Source organism: Kogia breviceps, chromosome 19 (genome assembly GCF_026419965.1).
Source record: "Kogia breviceps isolate mKogBre1 chromosome 19, mKogBre1 haplotype 1, whole genome shotgun sequence".
NCBI classification, from domain to species: Eukaryota; Metazoa; Chordata; class Mammalia; order Artiodactyla; family Physeteridae; genus Kogia; species Kogia breviceps.
This window is the reverse complement of record NC_081328.1, coordinates 52,778,625-52,793,860: the sequence shown is the minus strand read 5'-3', so window position 1 is coordinate 52,793,860 and position 15,236 is coordinate 52,778,625. Positions and strand designations below refer to the sequence as shown.

The window sequence follows — 15,236 nt, the reverse complement described above, 5'->3', positions numbered from 1 at the left end:
TGACCTTAATAGAAGTGCTAAGAGGCAGATACTGGTTTTCTAGTTAATTGATTTTGATCAGTAATTCTTATGCAAAAAATTTTAATAAAGACATTAGAGGCAGCATCTAGACTAAATAAAAAAAATAAAATAAAAATAAAATGCCATATGCATACACACATATGTAAATACACGCAATACATACAATTCTCCTTTTCATTCAAGATCCCACATTTAGGAAGTGTTCATCGTGTTAGGAGGTGTTAGAGGGGCCACAGCATCTGGCCTGATGCTGGCACTGACGGAGGCTGGAGGATGCAGTGAGGAATAAAGTCCCAGGATCAAACACACACTCACTCCTTCCTCACGTCAGAACAAATCACGTCTGAGCTCCCTTCTCCATGCCAGGCTCCGCGGCAGGTGCTGGGGATTCAGGGCAAACAAGACTGACCAAGCCACTGCCCCCAGGAGCTGCCGGCCCACCAGGGAAGCAACTGCCAGGCAGGGGCTCGGCGGGGAGAGCTACAAAGATGCCCAGATCGGAGCTCCGGGAAAGCTCCTGGAGGAGAGGATGCCTTTGTCCTAACCTGAAGGGGAACCAGGAGTTGGCCAGGTGACGGCTAAAGGGGGAAAGTGGTTCCCGGCGGAGGGAGACCGCGAGGAAAGGCTCAGGATGGCGAAGGGCACGTGTGTCCTGAGAACCCGTTGCAGCAGCTGGCGGCTGGTTCAAGCGGCGGAGGACCGGCCTGAGCTGAAGCTGAGGAGGTGAGGAGGCGCCTGGAGGAGAGCCCTGCAGGAAGTCCGTGTTAAACAAAAAAGAAAAAAGACAAAAAGGCTTGGACCCGATGGGCAGATCGCAAAGGATCTGGGATGGCGAGTGAATGGTCAGAAATGTTTTGGTTTTTTTAAAATTTACTTTGGTTGCACCAGGCAGGCTCCTTAGTTGTGGCATGTGAACTCTTAGTTGTGGAATGCATGTGGGATCTAGTTCCCTGACCAGGGACTGAACCCACGTCCCCTGCGTTGGAAGGCGGATTCTTAACCACTGCACCACCAGGGAAGTCCCAGAAATGTATCTCTAATAAGATTACTCTGGCTGTTTCCATGGTAGCCTTGCTGAGAAAAGGCACTTAAAACCGAAGCTAGCCCGAAGCTACAGCCCAACAGAACTGCACTGCCCCCCGACCAGCTCCCTCCAGACCTCCCCTCCCTCTGGCCCTGTTAACTGCCCAACTGTCCTCCTGGCCACTCCTTATTCAGAGCTGAGCTTCAGAGAGCTTTGCATCTGTTACTCCAGCAAACTGTGGGTCACCTGAGCCGCCAGCCAGGCTGCCCGGCTGGACTGGCCTGATTTAAGCACTCGTTAAGTGGAGATTGTGAATACATACCCCCAAAGAATGGGGAATCAGGGTGTTCAAACAAATCCTGTACCCCACATTCACAGCAGCACTGCTCACAACGGCCACAAGGTGGAAACAACACAAATGTCCACTAACGGGGGAATGGAAAAAGCAAACGATGGCACATCCATGCAATGGGGCAGTGTTCAGACATAAAAAGGAATGAAGTTCTGACACAGGTTACAATGTGGATGAACCCTGAAAACATTATGCTGAGTAAAAGAAACCAGGCACAAAAGGTCACATGCTGTATGGCTGCATTTATATGAAATAGCCAAAATGGGTAAATCCATACAAACAGAAAGCAGATTCGTGGTTGCCAGGGGTTGGGGAGGAGGGAGGGGGGGAGGGGGGGAGGGGGGGAGGGAGGGGGGAGGGAGGGAGGGAGGGGGAGTGGCTGCTTAATGGGGATGGGGGTTTCCTTTCGGGGGGATGGAAATGCTTTGGAACTAGATAGCAATGCTGGTTACACAAAATTGTAAGGTACCAAATGGCATTGAATCATTCACTTTAAAAGGGTTAATTTTAGGAGTTCCCTGGTGGCCTAGTGGTTAGGATTCCGGGCTTTCCCTGCCGTGGCCCAGGGTTCAATCCCTGGTCAGGGAACATCCTGCAAGTTGCGAGGTGCAACCAAAAATAAATAAATATGTAAAAATAAAAAATAAAATGGTTAATTTTATTTTATGTGAATTTCATATCAATTAAAAAATAATTCTTTGTACAGTTGGTTTACACGATTGTGTTAGTTTCCGGTACACAGCAAAGTGATTCAGTTATACATACACATACGTATGTTTTTTCACATTCTTTTCCATTATGGTTTATTACAAGATACTGAATACAGTTAGTTCCCTGTGCTCTACAGGGGGTCCTTGTTTACCTATTTTAAATAGAGTAGTTTGTATCTGCTAATCCCAAACTCCTAATTTTTCCCTCCCCCACCCACTTTCCCTTTTGGTAACAAGTTCATTTTCTATGTCTGTCTGTGAGTCTGTCTCTGTTTCATAAATAAGTTCATTTGTGTCATAAAAAAATACATTTTTAAGGAGACCGTGAGATGCAGAGGATTCTGGGTACCCCACCTCCCAAGTTCTCTGTCTGTGCCCCTCACAGACTCCTCCAGCACACCTTCCTGGACTGTTCTGTGACTCCGTCACTTTGGTGAGTGCCAAAAGTCCCCCAGGGACCTATTTTAAAATGCAGATGCCTCGGCTGCATCCTAAGAGCTTATAAGTCATTGAGTCTGGGGTGGGCCCAGGCACCTGCATTTTTGAAGCCTCTCAGGGGGTGCACTCTGAAGTTTGCAGAGTGCACCTCTCTCTGGTGCACTCTGAAGTTTGCAACCCATAGAACCAGGTCAGTTCCCCCCTTTCGTCTTGAGACTGTACCTTCATCAACTGCAGGAAGCCCTTCTTTCCCTCTTTACTGAGTCCTTTGCAATAAATCCTAAGACTCTGGCTTCCAAGGGAAAGAGAAAGGTACTTGAATTGCAGTGAACCATCCAAAAAACATCACTTGAATCAAAGCAAGTTATAAATTGCCTTCAATTGCTGGTCACCAACCTCGGCTGAACATCAGAGCCTCTGTGGGGATGTTTTCATTTAGAAGCCTAGGCTCCACCTGGGACACAATGACTCAGAGCCTCCAGAGGGAGGCCCGGGCATCAATATTTTTCTAAAGCACCAAAGGCAACTTCCCAGCTCCTTCGCACCCCGTCCCCACCCTCATTCCTTCTAACGCACTTCCTGGTCGAATTGCCAGGAAAATGTTGACTCTAAACAGCAGTGTAAGTCTTTAGAGTCTTAGGCAAACATAATTAAGAAAGCAAATAAAGCGTGAACAAGAATATAACAGGTTCAAATCAGACTAAGTTTTTCTATTTAACTATCTGTGCCCCGTGTCTGTAGCGCCCCCAAAGTGGTCACTTGCCAAGGAGCATGGATCTGCCTCCGGAAAATAACTCATGGCTGTAAAGCGCTTTCAACTTTGAGGCTCTAAGGAGTTTTCGTAACAACGATCTCATTTGATCTTCCTAACATCTCCATTCATTCATTCATCAGGTACCTCCTCCTGGAGACCTCCGATGCCCAGGTATTGCAGGGGTCACAGGGGAGACGAGAGAAGACCTGTCGCTGCCTTCAGGCCACAGGTGATCAGGTCCACCGGGGATGACAGCACAGGGAAGAGACAGGGTCAATGGGGGGAGGTGCCAAGTGGAACCAAGACCTGGGGTTGCCAGGGAAGATTTCTGCTGAAGGAACACACAAAGTGCACCCTGCAGGGTAACTAGGAGAGAGTCTGCAAATGCTGGAGGGACAGTGTTCTGAGCTGGGCACCATGCCAGCGTGTTGGTAATGCTCTACTGGCTTTTGCATTACATTCAGAACTCCCCCGTCTTGCTCAGATCGAGGCAAGGTAAGTCCTCCTGTTGCTTACCCATGCATTTGGAAAAGGGAGGCTCTGAACGGGATTGGCTGGGATTCTGGAGACATGTGTGCTTCTGAGACACAGGGCTGAAAATCCCTTCCCCTCCTCCCAGTCCTAAGGCACAGGACAAAAGGAACCGCAGGCATGGAGCTGCACAGAGCATCTTCAGAGGGCATTTCCATTTGCTATTGTCGTTGATAGGTTATGGGGATATTGAGCTAAAGCTAAACAACGTGTTAGCTTTTCCAGTGACTTTAATCCAACTCCTTCCTCTCAAAGAACTGGCCAAACCAACATCTACATCCCCAAACTTCACCCCTTCTTTTCTTCTTTGATACCAGAACTCTAACCCTTCCGGGGTTATGATTCCCCAGCCTTGAGGTGAGCTGTCTACACTATCACCAGCACCGCCACAATCTGAGAGAAGACGGACAGGAGAGGCGTGGCCAGGACCTGCTCTAACGGGCACTGATGCGCCAGCCACCTAGCGAGGGGTACACCTGTGAGGTGACAAAGACACGCCCTGCCCCACCCCTTGGGAGGAAGGATTTTATTTATTTATTTATTTATTTTTTGCGGTACGCGGGCCTCTCACTGTTGTGGCCTCTCCCATTGCGGAGCACGGGCTCCGGACGCGCAGGCTCAGCGGCCACGGCTCACGGGCCCAGCCGCTCCGCGGCATGTGGGATCTTCCCGGACCGGGGCACGAACCCGTGTCCCCTGCATCGGCAGGCGGACTCCCAACCACTGCGTCACCAGGGAAGCCCCCTGGAGGAAGGAATTATGATGAAACGCACACCCAATTCCTTTAGCCGGCCAGCCTCGTAAATCATCTTTGCCTCCGTCACCTCTGCCAACCAACCACTGCTTCAATAAATTTCCATGGTGGTCTCTAGATATTTCTCATAATCTTGCCGCCTGGCTCAACAGGGGGCAAGAGAATACAAGTATTCAGTCACCACTTTACGGTCTACACTATGCAAAGGAGTTGTAAGCATGGAGAATGAAGTCCAAGTCTTAGAAGATTCCTACCATGCCTATCTGCGTTCCAGAATCCCCACCACTTTATTAAAATAACAAAGATCACTCAGTGCTTGGGGAGTTCCCTTCAGCAAGCCAGCTTGTACCGAAATGGCCCGCTTCGTGTGCCCTGTGTGTGCACGTGCACGCACATGTGCATGTGTGTGTGCAACTGTATGTCTTCATGCCAGACCCAGTGAAGGTACCTGGGGAATACACAGCACCCGCAGAGGGAGGTTTCCAAGCTCTGACTGGGCCCTCTCAGATGCTCTGTGCCATTAGCTGCAAAGCCACAGATATTTTTTCTGTGGCCTCAACTAGCCAGGACTGGGTACGCAGCTAACACACCCAGGCGTCATACACAAGGGTAGAACAGCAGCACAACCCCCCCACACACAGCCCGCCTTAGAAATCAAACGGAGCAAGTGGAGAGGAAGGGAGTTTGTGATATGCGTTCCCAGCAGGTAAATGCGCAGGGCAAGCCACCCACTGCTTTCTCTGAGAAATCAGCAAGCACACCACACCAGGAGACTGCCTCAACCCCCTTTTGAGCCCCTCTGCACGCCAAGGGGACCAAAACCGACACCCGAGCATCTCCCTAAAAGTCACAGGAGGCTGCAGGATGCATCGAAAGGCAAAAGAAGCAACCTCGGCCACGGCTTCCACATGCACCTTGGAAATGGGTGCTTGGGATCCAGGGGGGACCTGAATGCCAGCTCTCTACAAATACCACATTGTGAAGGGCCTGCGGCATCAGTGGGCCAAGAGCCCCCCAGTATGATGAAATAAACTGGCTTTCACAAAAGATTCAGAACGCTCCTTTGTCGGTGACTCATCTGAACGACAAGGTTTTGGCAACGCTCCCCGGCCCAGGACTCAGCAGCCACGGCTTCCAATGCCAGCAAGCTCACGGGTTTGCTCCATTAGAAACTGAAGTATTCATTAGCGTCGTGTATTCATTAGCGAGCCTTGCCCCCTCAGCGCGCCCGTTCAAGCGCCAGCCTGCCCTTGCTCAGAACACCCAGTGCCTGAACTGAGGGCCTCCATACCTCCACAGAGTGAGAGCTATCTCTCAATCTTAGTACCATAAATATCAAAAGCAACGGAGAGGATGCTGTTCTGTGCTGAATTGCTCCCCCGCCGCCCGGCAAACTCAAATGCTGAAGCCCTAACCCCCAGGACCTCAGAATGTGGCTGGATTTGGAGGTGGGGTCTCCAAAGAGGTGATGAAGTTAAAAGGAGGCCCTTAGGCTGGGTCCTAATCCAATCTGACTGCTGCCCTTATCAGGAGTGGGAATCTGGACACACAGAGTGACACCAGGGATGCCCACAGAGAGGAAAGACCACGTGAGGACACGGTTAGAAGGAGGCACCTGCCAACACCCTGATCTTGGACTTGGAGCTTCCAGAACTGTGAGGAAATACAGTTCTGTTGTTTCAGCCACCCAGTCTGTGGTGGTTTGTCATGGCAGACCTAGAAAATGAGGACAGATGGGTACACAGTTCAGCAAAAGGGCTGTGTCTGCAAAACCTCAGCCCTCTTCCACCTGGTTTCCCAGACAACGGGGCCGCCCGATCCACCCCCGCGCCCAGCCTCCTCTGATGACAGGGTCACGCCCCCACATCGGAGGAACCCGGTGGGTGGTTCAGCGAGACGGAGGCTCTCTCCAGGCCACAGCTGAAATGTCAACCGTCCATCAAGCCCACCATGCACCTTAGAGCATCAAACAGAAGTGCAGCTCTCAAACCACAGCAAAGCAAAAGAAAGGAGATGTTAAAACTGAGGCAGGGAGCCGGTTTTCACTGTGAAGCTAGCTGGGCTTATCTGATAATTTCAGAATTATGCTGTGGACTCTATAGGTGGATGCCGCCGCGATTTCTCCTTCTGTAAGCGATTCTGGCCATTCCCCCACCCCCAATCTCCCCTGTTAGGTATTCGTTCGTAAAGTAGTAGAATCAGAACGCTAAAGATGGAAAGGATCTATGAAGAGGAGGATAACATGCATCACCCCTGAGGGGGAAAATCATCACCTGTCACTTCCAAACAGTCGTCATGCCTGGTCCCTCAAGGCGACTCCAGTGGCCAGAAATTGACGCCAGCCACCGTCAGGTGCACATGAAAGGTACGCGCACGTCCTGCCCGTTTAAGTGTTTAGCGGAGGGATCTTCTTTGCCATCACGGCGAGAGCTAAGGGAAACTGAACAGGATTGGGACACAGATACGTGAAGGAGGGCACTGAGGAGAAGGTCGCACCCCTATCGCCTGCTGACTTTCCTGCCCCGGAGCACGTGTGGGCGGGGCCGTCAGCTGCGATGCCCCGCCCGAGGGTCTCAGGCAGAGTCAGACACCACTACCTTCCCTCCCTCTGCAGTCCTTGGGCAGTCTCTTCGGATGTCAGATCCCAAGAGAGGGAGGGGCGCGGGCGGGGAACACACATCTCCCAGAGAGAAGGCTGCCAAGATGGAAAGCAAAGCTGGAAAAGCAAGTGTCAACAACACAGCCAAGATGGTACCACTTGTTTTTCAGGAGACACAACAAAATGACATTTTCCAGAGGGACATATATACATAAGCAAAAGCACAGAGCAATCTAACTCCTCAGAGACAGGGAAACGGCCCGGTGGACTACACTAAGATGGAAGGATGCGGTATACATACTAAAATCACTGTAGATAGAAATTATAACACACAAGAGAACGCACAGACGCTTCCAACCGCGTGAAATGTATGCACGCACGTACATAAGCAAAGAGAAGGGACGTCTGAATAAATGAGTCGGGATTCATGTAGCTATAGAGTTGATTTAAAGCATACTTGAACAATACAAGCATAGGGGACAGTGTTTCTAACCCGATATTTATAGGACACAACATAATTCGTTTTCTTAAAGAAAAAAAAAAAAGAAAGAGAAAAGAGAAAAATCTAGAAGGAGACCCACTTAACTGATGACAGTGGTTGACTGGCTTGGGAAGAGTATGGGAACAGGGGAGCCTCTTACCCCCGGTCAGGCTACTTTGACAAATTACCGTCGACTGGGTGGCTTATGAACAAGAGAAATTTATTTCTGGCAATTCTGAAGACTGAGAAGTCCAAGATCAAAGTGCCAGCAGATTCAGTGTCTGGAGAGGGCCCACGTCCTGGTTCACAAACAGTGTGTATGTGTCCCGATGTGGCAGAATGGGAAGGGGGCTCTGAAGGCTCCTTTATCAGGGCACTAATCCCATTAGTGAGGGCTCCCACCCTCATGACCTGGTCACCTTCAAAAGGCCCCACCTCCAAATACCACTGCATCGGAATTTGGGGAGGACACAGTCTATAGCAAGAAAGGACTGTCACGTTAAATTTGGTTTAATTTTTATAATGAGATTTTTGTGCTGCGTTGATGTAATACTAATATGACTAAAAAGAAAGACACAAGGCCATGGTGACACACATCCACCCCCCTCCTCCTCTTCCCCCTACCCAGCAGCAGAAAATCACAGTTTTAAACTAAAGGTGCAGTCTTCCCACACACTGCCATCCTTAACTTTATATAGAAGCAAACTGCAAAGGTCATAAAAATGTCAGTATCTCCAAACAGCTGTTCAAGGTCCATTCCCCTTCTCCCTAGAACCATCCAAGGGGAGTGCTGGGCTCAGGCTGGCCTGAGTCGCATTCTCCATCAGCGTCCTCCTGTGGGGCCTCTTCCGGGGCCTGGCGGACTGCACCTGCCTCGCCTACCCCGCCTCTCCCGCCCTCTCATTAAGATATCATTTGGCAAAGCCTCTGTAAAACCCTGTCAGCTCATTTCCCACTAACAGTTACCGTAAGCCTTTTCTACTCTATCCCCAGATAAATGCATGAAAATACATACCCTTTTTCCGGGAGCAATGTGACGCACCCGAAGTTAACTCAGCTACAGGGTCTCAACCTGACAGGCTGTTACGAGTAACCCCCTTTTCATGAGCTACGGTGTTCTCCCGCTCCAAAGGGGGTGCAAATACATCTGAAAGGCTGAATGAACGGAAACGGAGCTGGAGAACAGGGTCGGTTGCTAACCGTTTCCTTCCCACCCACCCAGAGTCTTGCCACCCTGAACATGTAAGGATAACCAGGGTGGACATCTCCGACGTGGGCAGGCGGTGGCGCCTGTGCTTGGACGGTCGCGAGTCCAAGAATCCCTCAAACCACACGCCTGTGCCGAGCAGACTCCCGCCCTGGCTCGCTACTGCAGGCAAAATAAGGCAGAGGCTGACTCACTTCCTCTTGCGCCGTCAAACGCCAGGCACGGTCCTCCCAGAGGACAGGAAGGAGGCCGTGGGGCTTTCTGCAGGCAGGTCCCCCATTCCCCTGGGGCCTGTTCTGCAGGATGAGCCCCTCCATCACCAGTGCAGCCAAAGCCTTTTGCTCTCACGACTTCATCCTCTTCCTGGGCCACACGCTGAGCGGTGGGGCTCTGTCATAAGGTGGAATGAACAGGAAACTGAAAAGATCTCAGTCTGAAGTGACCCACAGGACTCCTGGTTGCTGAACTCCAATCGCAGCAAGCACTCTGAAACCGAATTCTAGCCCCCCGCTTTCTCCCCGACAGGGCTGGGCTCCCCTTGGCGGCTTACTCAACCACATGGACTCAAGGTCAAAACCCATTAGCTTCACCCACCACCCCCAGCCAGGCCTAATTTCCTGTGCAGTCTATCCAAGGCTTTCCCCTGGGATCGTCTCTATATTCAAAGCATATGGCAGAACAAACAGGAAGCAAAAGGTTAAAAAAAAAAAAAAAAAAAAAAAAAAGAAGTACTGCTGCACAGAACAAATTGGCCAAATGACTATTTACACTGCCCAGAGAAAGCTGCTGCGCTCAGCCAGCTGGTCAAATACACCTGGCCCCCACTCCCTGGCCCCAGTATCAGGGACAGGTGACCCTTCACGATTGCAAAGAGCCCTCTGCAAGATACTGCCTCAGAAGCCCAGGTGGGCCCAGGTGGTCAGGGCAGATGAGACCAGCAGGGACCGTGCACAGCAGCCGAGCCAGCCCCCTGTCTGCTGTTCAGGAGTTAAGGCCCCGGCTGCCAGCTTTTCCTGCCAGGGCAAGTAGAATGCACTCCAGCAGCAAGCTGACACATAAGCAGGGCGGACTTGAGGGCAGAATGTGGCAAGCCATACTGAGGGCCTCTCAAAGCTCTTACCGGGCAGACGCTCCTTGACGACAAGGGAGCAGAGGGCCCAGGGGGGCACAAACCGACACGGCCGTTCGCGCTCTCGAGGAACGAGAACGACACGCCTCCGAGACAACATCACGGCCGTGCAGCCGACCGCCACACCCAGCTGTCCGGGCCAGAGGCTGGCCCTTCTGGGACATGAGTCACCAGTTTCTCACAAGTGTCTGGGCCACATTCCCGTGGAGAAGAAGGCAGGGGGGCCGGGGAAAGGATGTGAGCCTACCTCCTGGGGTACGCGCCCAGACGACTCCAGTGAGCCCGAGCTGACCCTGCCCACAGAGACCCGGCAGAGAAACTCAGCTCCTCGACATGGCCCTCCCCATGCCTCCTCCTACCCTGGGGGAACAGAGAATTCAAGCACCAGCTCAGGTCTCCCGGGGGCCTTCTTCCCACCTCGGGACTCGTTGGGACACTGCATCTGGTAAGGTGACTTGTGCCTGCACTGGGTCCTTACTGACGCCCACCCTTCAGCCGACCCGGTTTGAGCCCGTGGCGCTGGGTCGTGATCTCGTGGCCTGGCCTTGCCTCTCTCTGCTCAGCGACCACAGCCAGACTTCAGGCTGTGGCTCATTTTGTGCTTCTCTGTAAGCAAGTACATGCTCACCCCCCAAACCCAACCCACCAGCACTATTTAGGCAAAAAAAAATTTTAAAGGCTAAATCGCTGGCACACCCCAATTCTGGCGCCTTTTTCGATTTTTTTAGTTTTCACTTGGCAGCCCCTAAAGGGAGTTAGTCTCAAGTCATAAGAAGGAAAAGTGGGGAGGAGGGACACACGAGCGGTTCATGGCAGAAGTGAGCGCGGCCCAAGGCCCTGCTGCCCGGTCTCCCCACCTCACCCTCCTACGGATGAGCCCTTGTGGAAGGGATGCTTTGTCGACAGTCTTACGCTGTACATGGGTGTGCTGTCATCTCCCTGGTGACATCATAAGCTCTCTAAGAGCCAGGACCACCGTCATGGGTGCTCCCTGCCCCCCAGTGTCTGGTCCACTCATATACAGACAGTGCTGTGCCACACGACGTCAGCTGTGCTCTGTATTTATAACGAGACCTGGTATTTAAAATCTGAACGCATCAAAACGTAACTAAGGAGATGGTGAGTCAGACCACCAAGAGTTTATTTTCTTTTAGGCATTAAGTCACAGTTCCCTTCCTCCAGGTAAAAGCCCTAGATGGCTTGAAATATCTATTTCGATATCACTGGCTACTTAACATAGACACGAGTTGGCATGTCAAGTTTGAACAGAAGTAAATCTATGGCACAGAGCTAGACACATCCTGACACGACCGCCCAAAGCGGAGTGGTACTCACCCTCTGAGGCATGAGGAGGTCAGCCAGGAAGACAAACGCAGCTCCGAAGGTGAAGCCGACGGCCACAGGGAAAAAGGCCAAGGCACCAAAGCCACCAGAGGACGTAGCCATCTCCACCGCTGGGGCCAGGAGCGACCAATAGGAAGCGGCCAGCATGACCTGCAAAACCACAATAAGCAGAAAACCATTAAACCATCCCCTGAAGGCCTTCCAAGCGGGGACTTCCCTCGCTCTCTATGGCCCAAACTGAACCCCACAGCGTCACCTGGGTTAGGCCTTTAATCCTTGGCCGTAAGTACTATCCCAAAGCACAAAGCCACCATGAGAATTCCAATGTTGTTAAGAATTCAATTTGGGGTAGGACGGAGTTGACCTTAGGAAGAGGGAGTCTAGTTTGCTGTCACCCAGCCTCTGATTCGGAGACATCTGGCAATGTCTGGAGACAGTTTTGGTTGTCACAAGTAGGGCTGGAGGTGAGGGGGAGATTACTAGTAGCATCTAGTGAGCAGAGGCCAGAGAAGCTGGTAAATGTCTCACAACGCACATCACAGCTGCTGACAGCAAAGAACGATCTGGTCCCAAAGTTGGGCAGCACTGTTGAGAAATTCTGTGCTAACTAAATACTACCAGGACCAGACTGCTCGCTGCTTCGTGAGCTCCACTGCCTTGGACATGAGACAGCTCTAATTACTACAAAGTTCTTCCTCAGGTAGAGCTGAAATCTGTCTCCCTTCGGACCTCTTCGCACCACATCTGCTCTCCAGAGCACTAAAGGGAGGTGTCTTTCCCCTGTGATGTGTGACAGCCCTTGAAATATCTGAAGACAACCAGTGAGACTATGTCAACTCGGTCTCATCAATTTTCTCATCTCTAAAAAGGAAGAGGGCTTCCCTGGTGGCGCAGTGGTTGAGAGTCCACCCGCCGATCCGGGGGGACGCGGGTTCGTGCCCCGGTCCGGGAAGATCCCACGTGCCGCGGAGCAGCTGGGCCCGTGAGCCGTGGCCGCTGAGCCTGAGCGTCCGGAGCCTGTGCTCCGCGACGGGAGAGGCCACAATGGTGAGAGGCCCGCGTACCGCAAAAAAAAAAAAAAAAAAAAAAAAAAAAAAGGGCTTCCCTGGTGGTGCAGTGGTTGAGCGTCCGCCTGCCGTTGCAGGGGACACGGGTTTGTGTCCCGGTCCGGGAGGATCCCGTGAGCCATGGCCGCCGAGCCTGCGCGTCCGGAGCCTGTGCTCCGCAATGGGAGAGGCCGCGACAGCGAGAGGCCCGCGTACCGCAAAAAAAAAAAAAAAAAAAAAAGAAAAGGAAGAAGGGAACTTATATTTACTGATCACCTACTATTTCCAGGGACCAAAGCTTCACATCTGATATCATATTTTATCCATCCCAACAGCTTTGGGAGGAAGATGTTGTTTTCTATTGCTATTTGTGGATAAAGAAATTGAATCTCAAAGTAATAAGATCATTTGCTCAAGGTCACAGAGCCAGGAAGTGGCAGATCCAAGGAACTGAGCAAAGTGGGACCATCATCACCTCAATGAGGGGGAAAAACAAAAGGGAAAAGGGAGAAGTGAAGCTGGACTCAAATCTCGGGGAGGTCAATCTGATCAAAGGTTCTCCAGCATTTAGTGAATTAAACACTCATCCACAGTTGTTTACTCTTACAGACACCATGACATCTTGGCTAGAGCTCACCCACTAATCGTAACCATAGAACAGTCAGCGCTAACATATAAAATGCTGAATGGGTTTCTAAAATTAACTATGCCTTGCCTTTAAAAAAAATCTGCATCATCTGTCTCCAAAATAACATTCAGAGTGACGGAACCAGGTATTGCGAATGCAACAATAAAGAACAAATCCGTGCAAAAAGAAAATGATTTCTCTTCTATGATGCATCATCTCCACACAGTCACCGGTTTGGCACTGGACTCTCCCAGCAAAAGTCTTAGCGCCACCCGTAGAAAATTGCACCTGCCTCAGAGACTCCCAGAAACAATGAAAACGGCTCATCAGTTCAGTTCCATGGGGCCACCAAGGGAAGCTTGTGGGAGCCTTCTCCATGCCAGGGGCTGACCCATCCCTTTACTGGACTTTGTCTCACTTGCTTTAGAATTCAACAACCCTCCGTAACTGCCATTCACGGTAAGCTCCCACCAGGGATGTGACCAGCACAGAGGCACAGGCATGTCCAGCAACCTGTATCACTGCATGTTTCAGGGCCTCCCATTCAGACCATATCACCAGTAAGGCCAGTCACCTCATCTTCCAGTCCCTCCCCACATCCCATCCTTGTCAATGCCACTTGGGGTACTTCCCCAGCCTCAGATCCCCATCGCCTTCTCAACACCAAGTCCAACCTCTTCTGTCAAAGCTCCTTTCCATCCCTGTGCATCACTGGGTACCAATCTTCTTTCTGTCCCCTGCACGTGAGCAATATACAATATTCTCATGGACAAGTGATGCAAGGTGAGGCAGAAGGGATGTGCCCCTCAAGGGAGGGTTTGCCAGAATCTGGGATGCTTGAAATGGAAAGGCATCCCAGACAATTCAGGTGGGTCCCCTCCTTGAGAATCAATGATCCTTTACCCTTCCAGTCAAATCCAGAACCCAAATGGATTTCCTTCATTTCTTTTCCTCGCCAGCCTCCCTGTCTCCCACATAAACTGGAACATGACCAAGGATCAATCTTGAAATGACATTGGGTTGCCTGGGCACTTCCCTGGCAGTCCAGCGGTTACGACTCCGCGCTTTCACCGCCAAGGGCGCAGGTTCGACCCCTGGTCACGGAACTAAGATCCCGCAAGCCGCATAGCACGGCCAAAAAAGAAAAAGAGAGTGAGAGAAAAGAGATTGGGTTGCCTGTCTGAAATGACGATAGGGCGCCCCAAAAAGTTTATTTAAAGGGCATATGTGGGGACTTCCCTGGTGGCACAGTGGTTGAGAATCCGCCTGCCACTGCAGGGGACACGAGTTCGAGCCCCGGTCCGGGAAGATACCACATGCCGCGGAGCAACTAAGCCCGTGAGCCACAACTACTGAGCCTGTGCTCTAGAGCCCACGAGGCACAACCACTGAATCCACGTGCCACAACTACTGAAGCCTGCGCACCTAGAGTCCGTGCTCCGCAACAAGAGAAGCCACTGCAATGAGAAGCCCGCGCACGGCAACAAACAGTAGCCCCTGTTTGCCGTAACTAGAGAAAGCCCACGCACAGCAACGAAGACCCAGTGCAGCCATAAATAAATAAATAAATAAATTTATTAAAATAAAAAGTTACTGAGGCCTAAGAGAAGATTGGGGGGGATCATTCCAGCTGAGAAGCGTGAACCGTGCATGCAAAGACTTGAAGCCAAGAGAGCGCAGAGTCTGCCTTCTGGGGTCAGCGAAGGGCTTGCCCTAGGGCCACGCTATTCCTGGTAGTCAGAGGGGACAGCGTGCCTTACACGCTTCACCTCCTTGGGACCTACAGCCTCCTCTCTGTGGTTTAGAGAAGGTGAGTCACTCTCCCAAAGGCACCCAGCTAGAAGTGACAGACCTGGGATTTGAAACCCAGGCCATGCCCTTGATCCTGAAGCTGTCTTCTGTCACTTACATGTTTCAAATTCTTTAAAAACATCACAGCAAGATCCTTTTTGACCCACCTCCTAGAGTAATGGAAATAAAAACAAAAATAAACAAATGGGACCTAATGAAACTTAATAGCTTTTGCATAGCAAAGAAAACCATAAACAAGATGAAAAGACAACCCTCAGAATGGGAGAAAATATTTGCAAACGAATCAATGGACAAAGGATTAATCTCCAAAATATATAAACAGCTCATGCAGCTCAATATTAAAGAAACAAACAACACAATAAAAAAATAGGCGGTAGAGAGCTTCCCTGGTGGCGCAGTGGTTGAG

General features: G+C 51.0%; 1 protein-coding gene across 15 annotated transcripts in view; it reads right to left on the bottom strand.

Annotated features, from left to right (window-relative positions):
* Window positions 1-15,236, bottom strand: part of SLC39A11 (solute carrier family 39 member 11) — a 316,340-nt gene that overhangs the window by 187,475 nt on the left and 113,629 nt on the right. For all 15 annotated transcript variants that reach the window (XM_067020591.1, XM_067020588.1, XM_067020585.1 and 12 more), the window contains one exon: window positions 11,336-11,494. In XM_067020591.1, coding sequence (XP_066876692.1) covers window positions 11,336-11,494 — 159 coding nt within the window. The remainder of the gene's footprint in view (window positions 1-11,335; window positions 11,495-15,236) is intronic.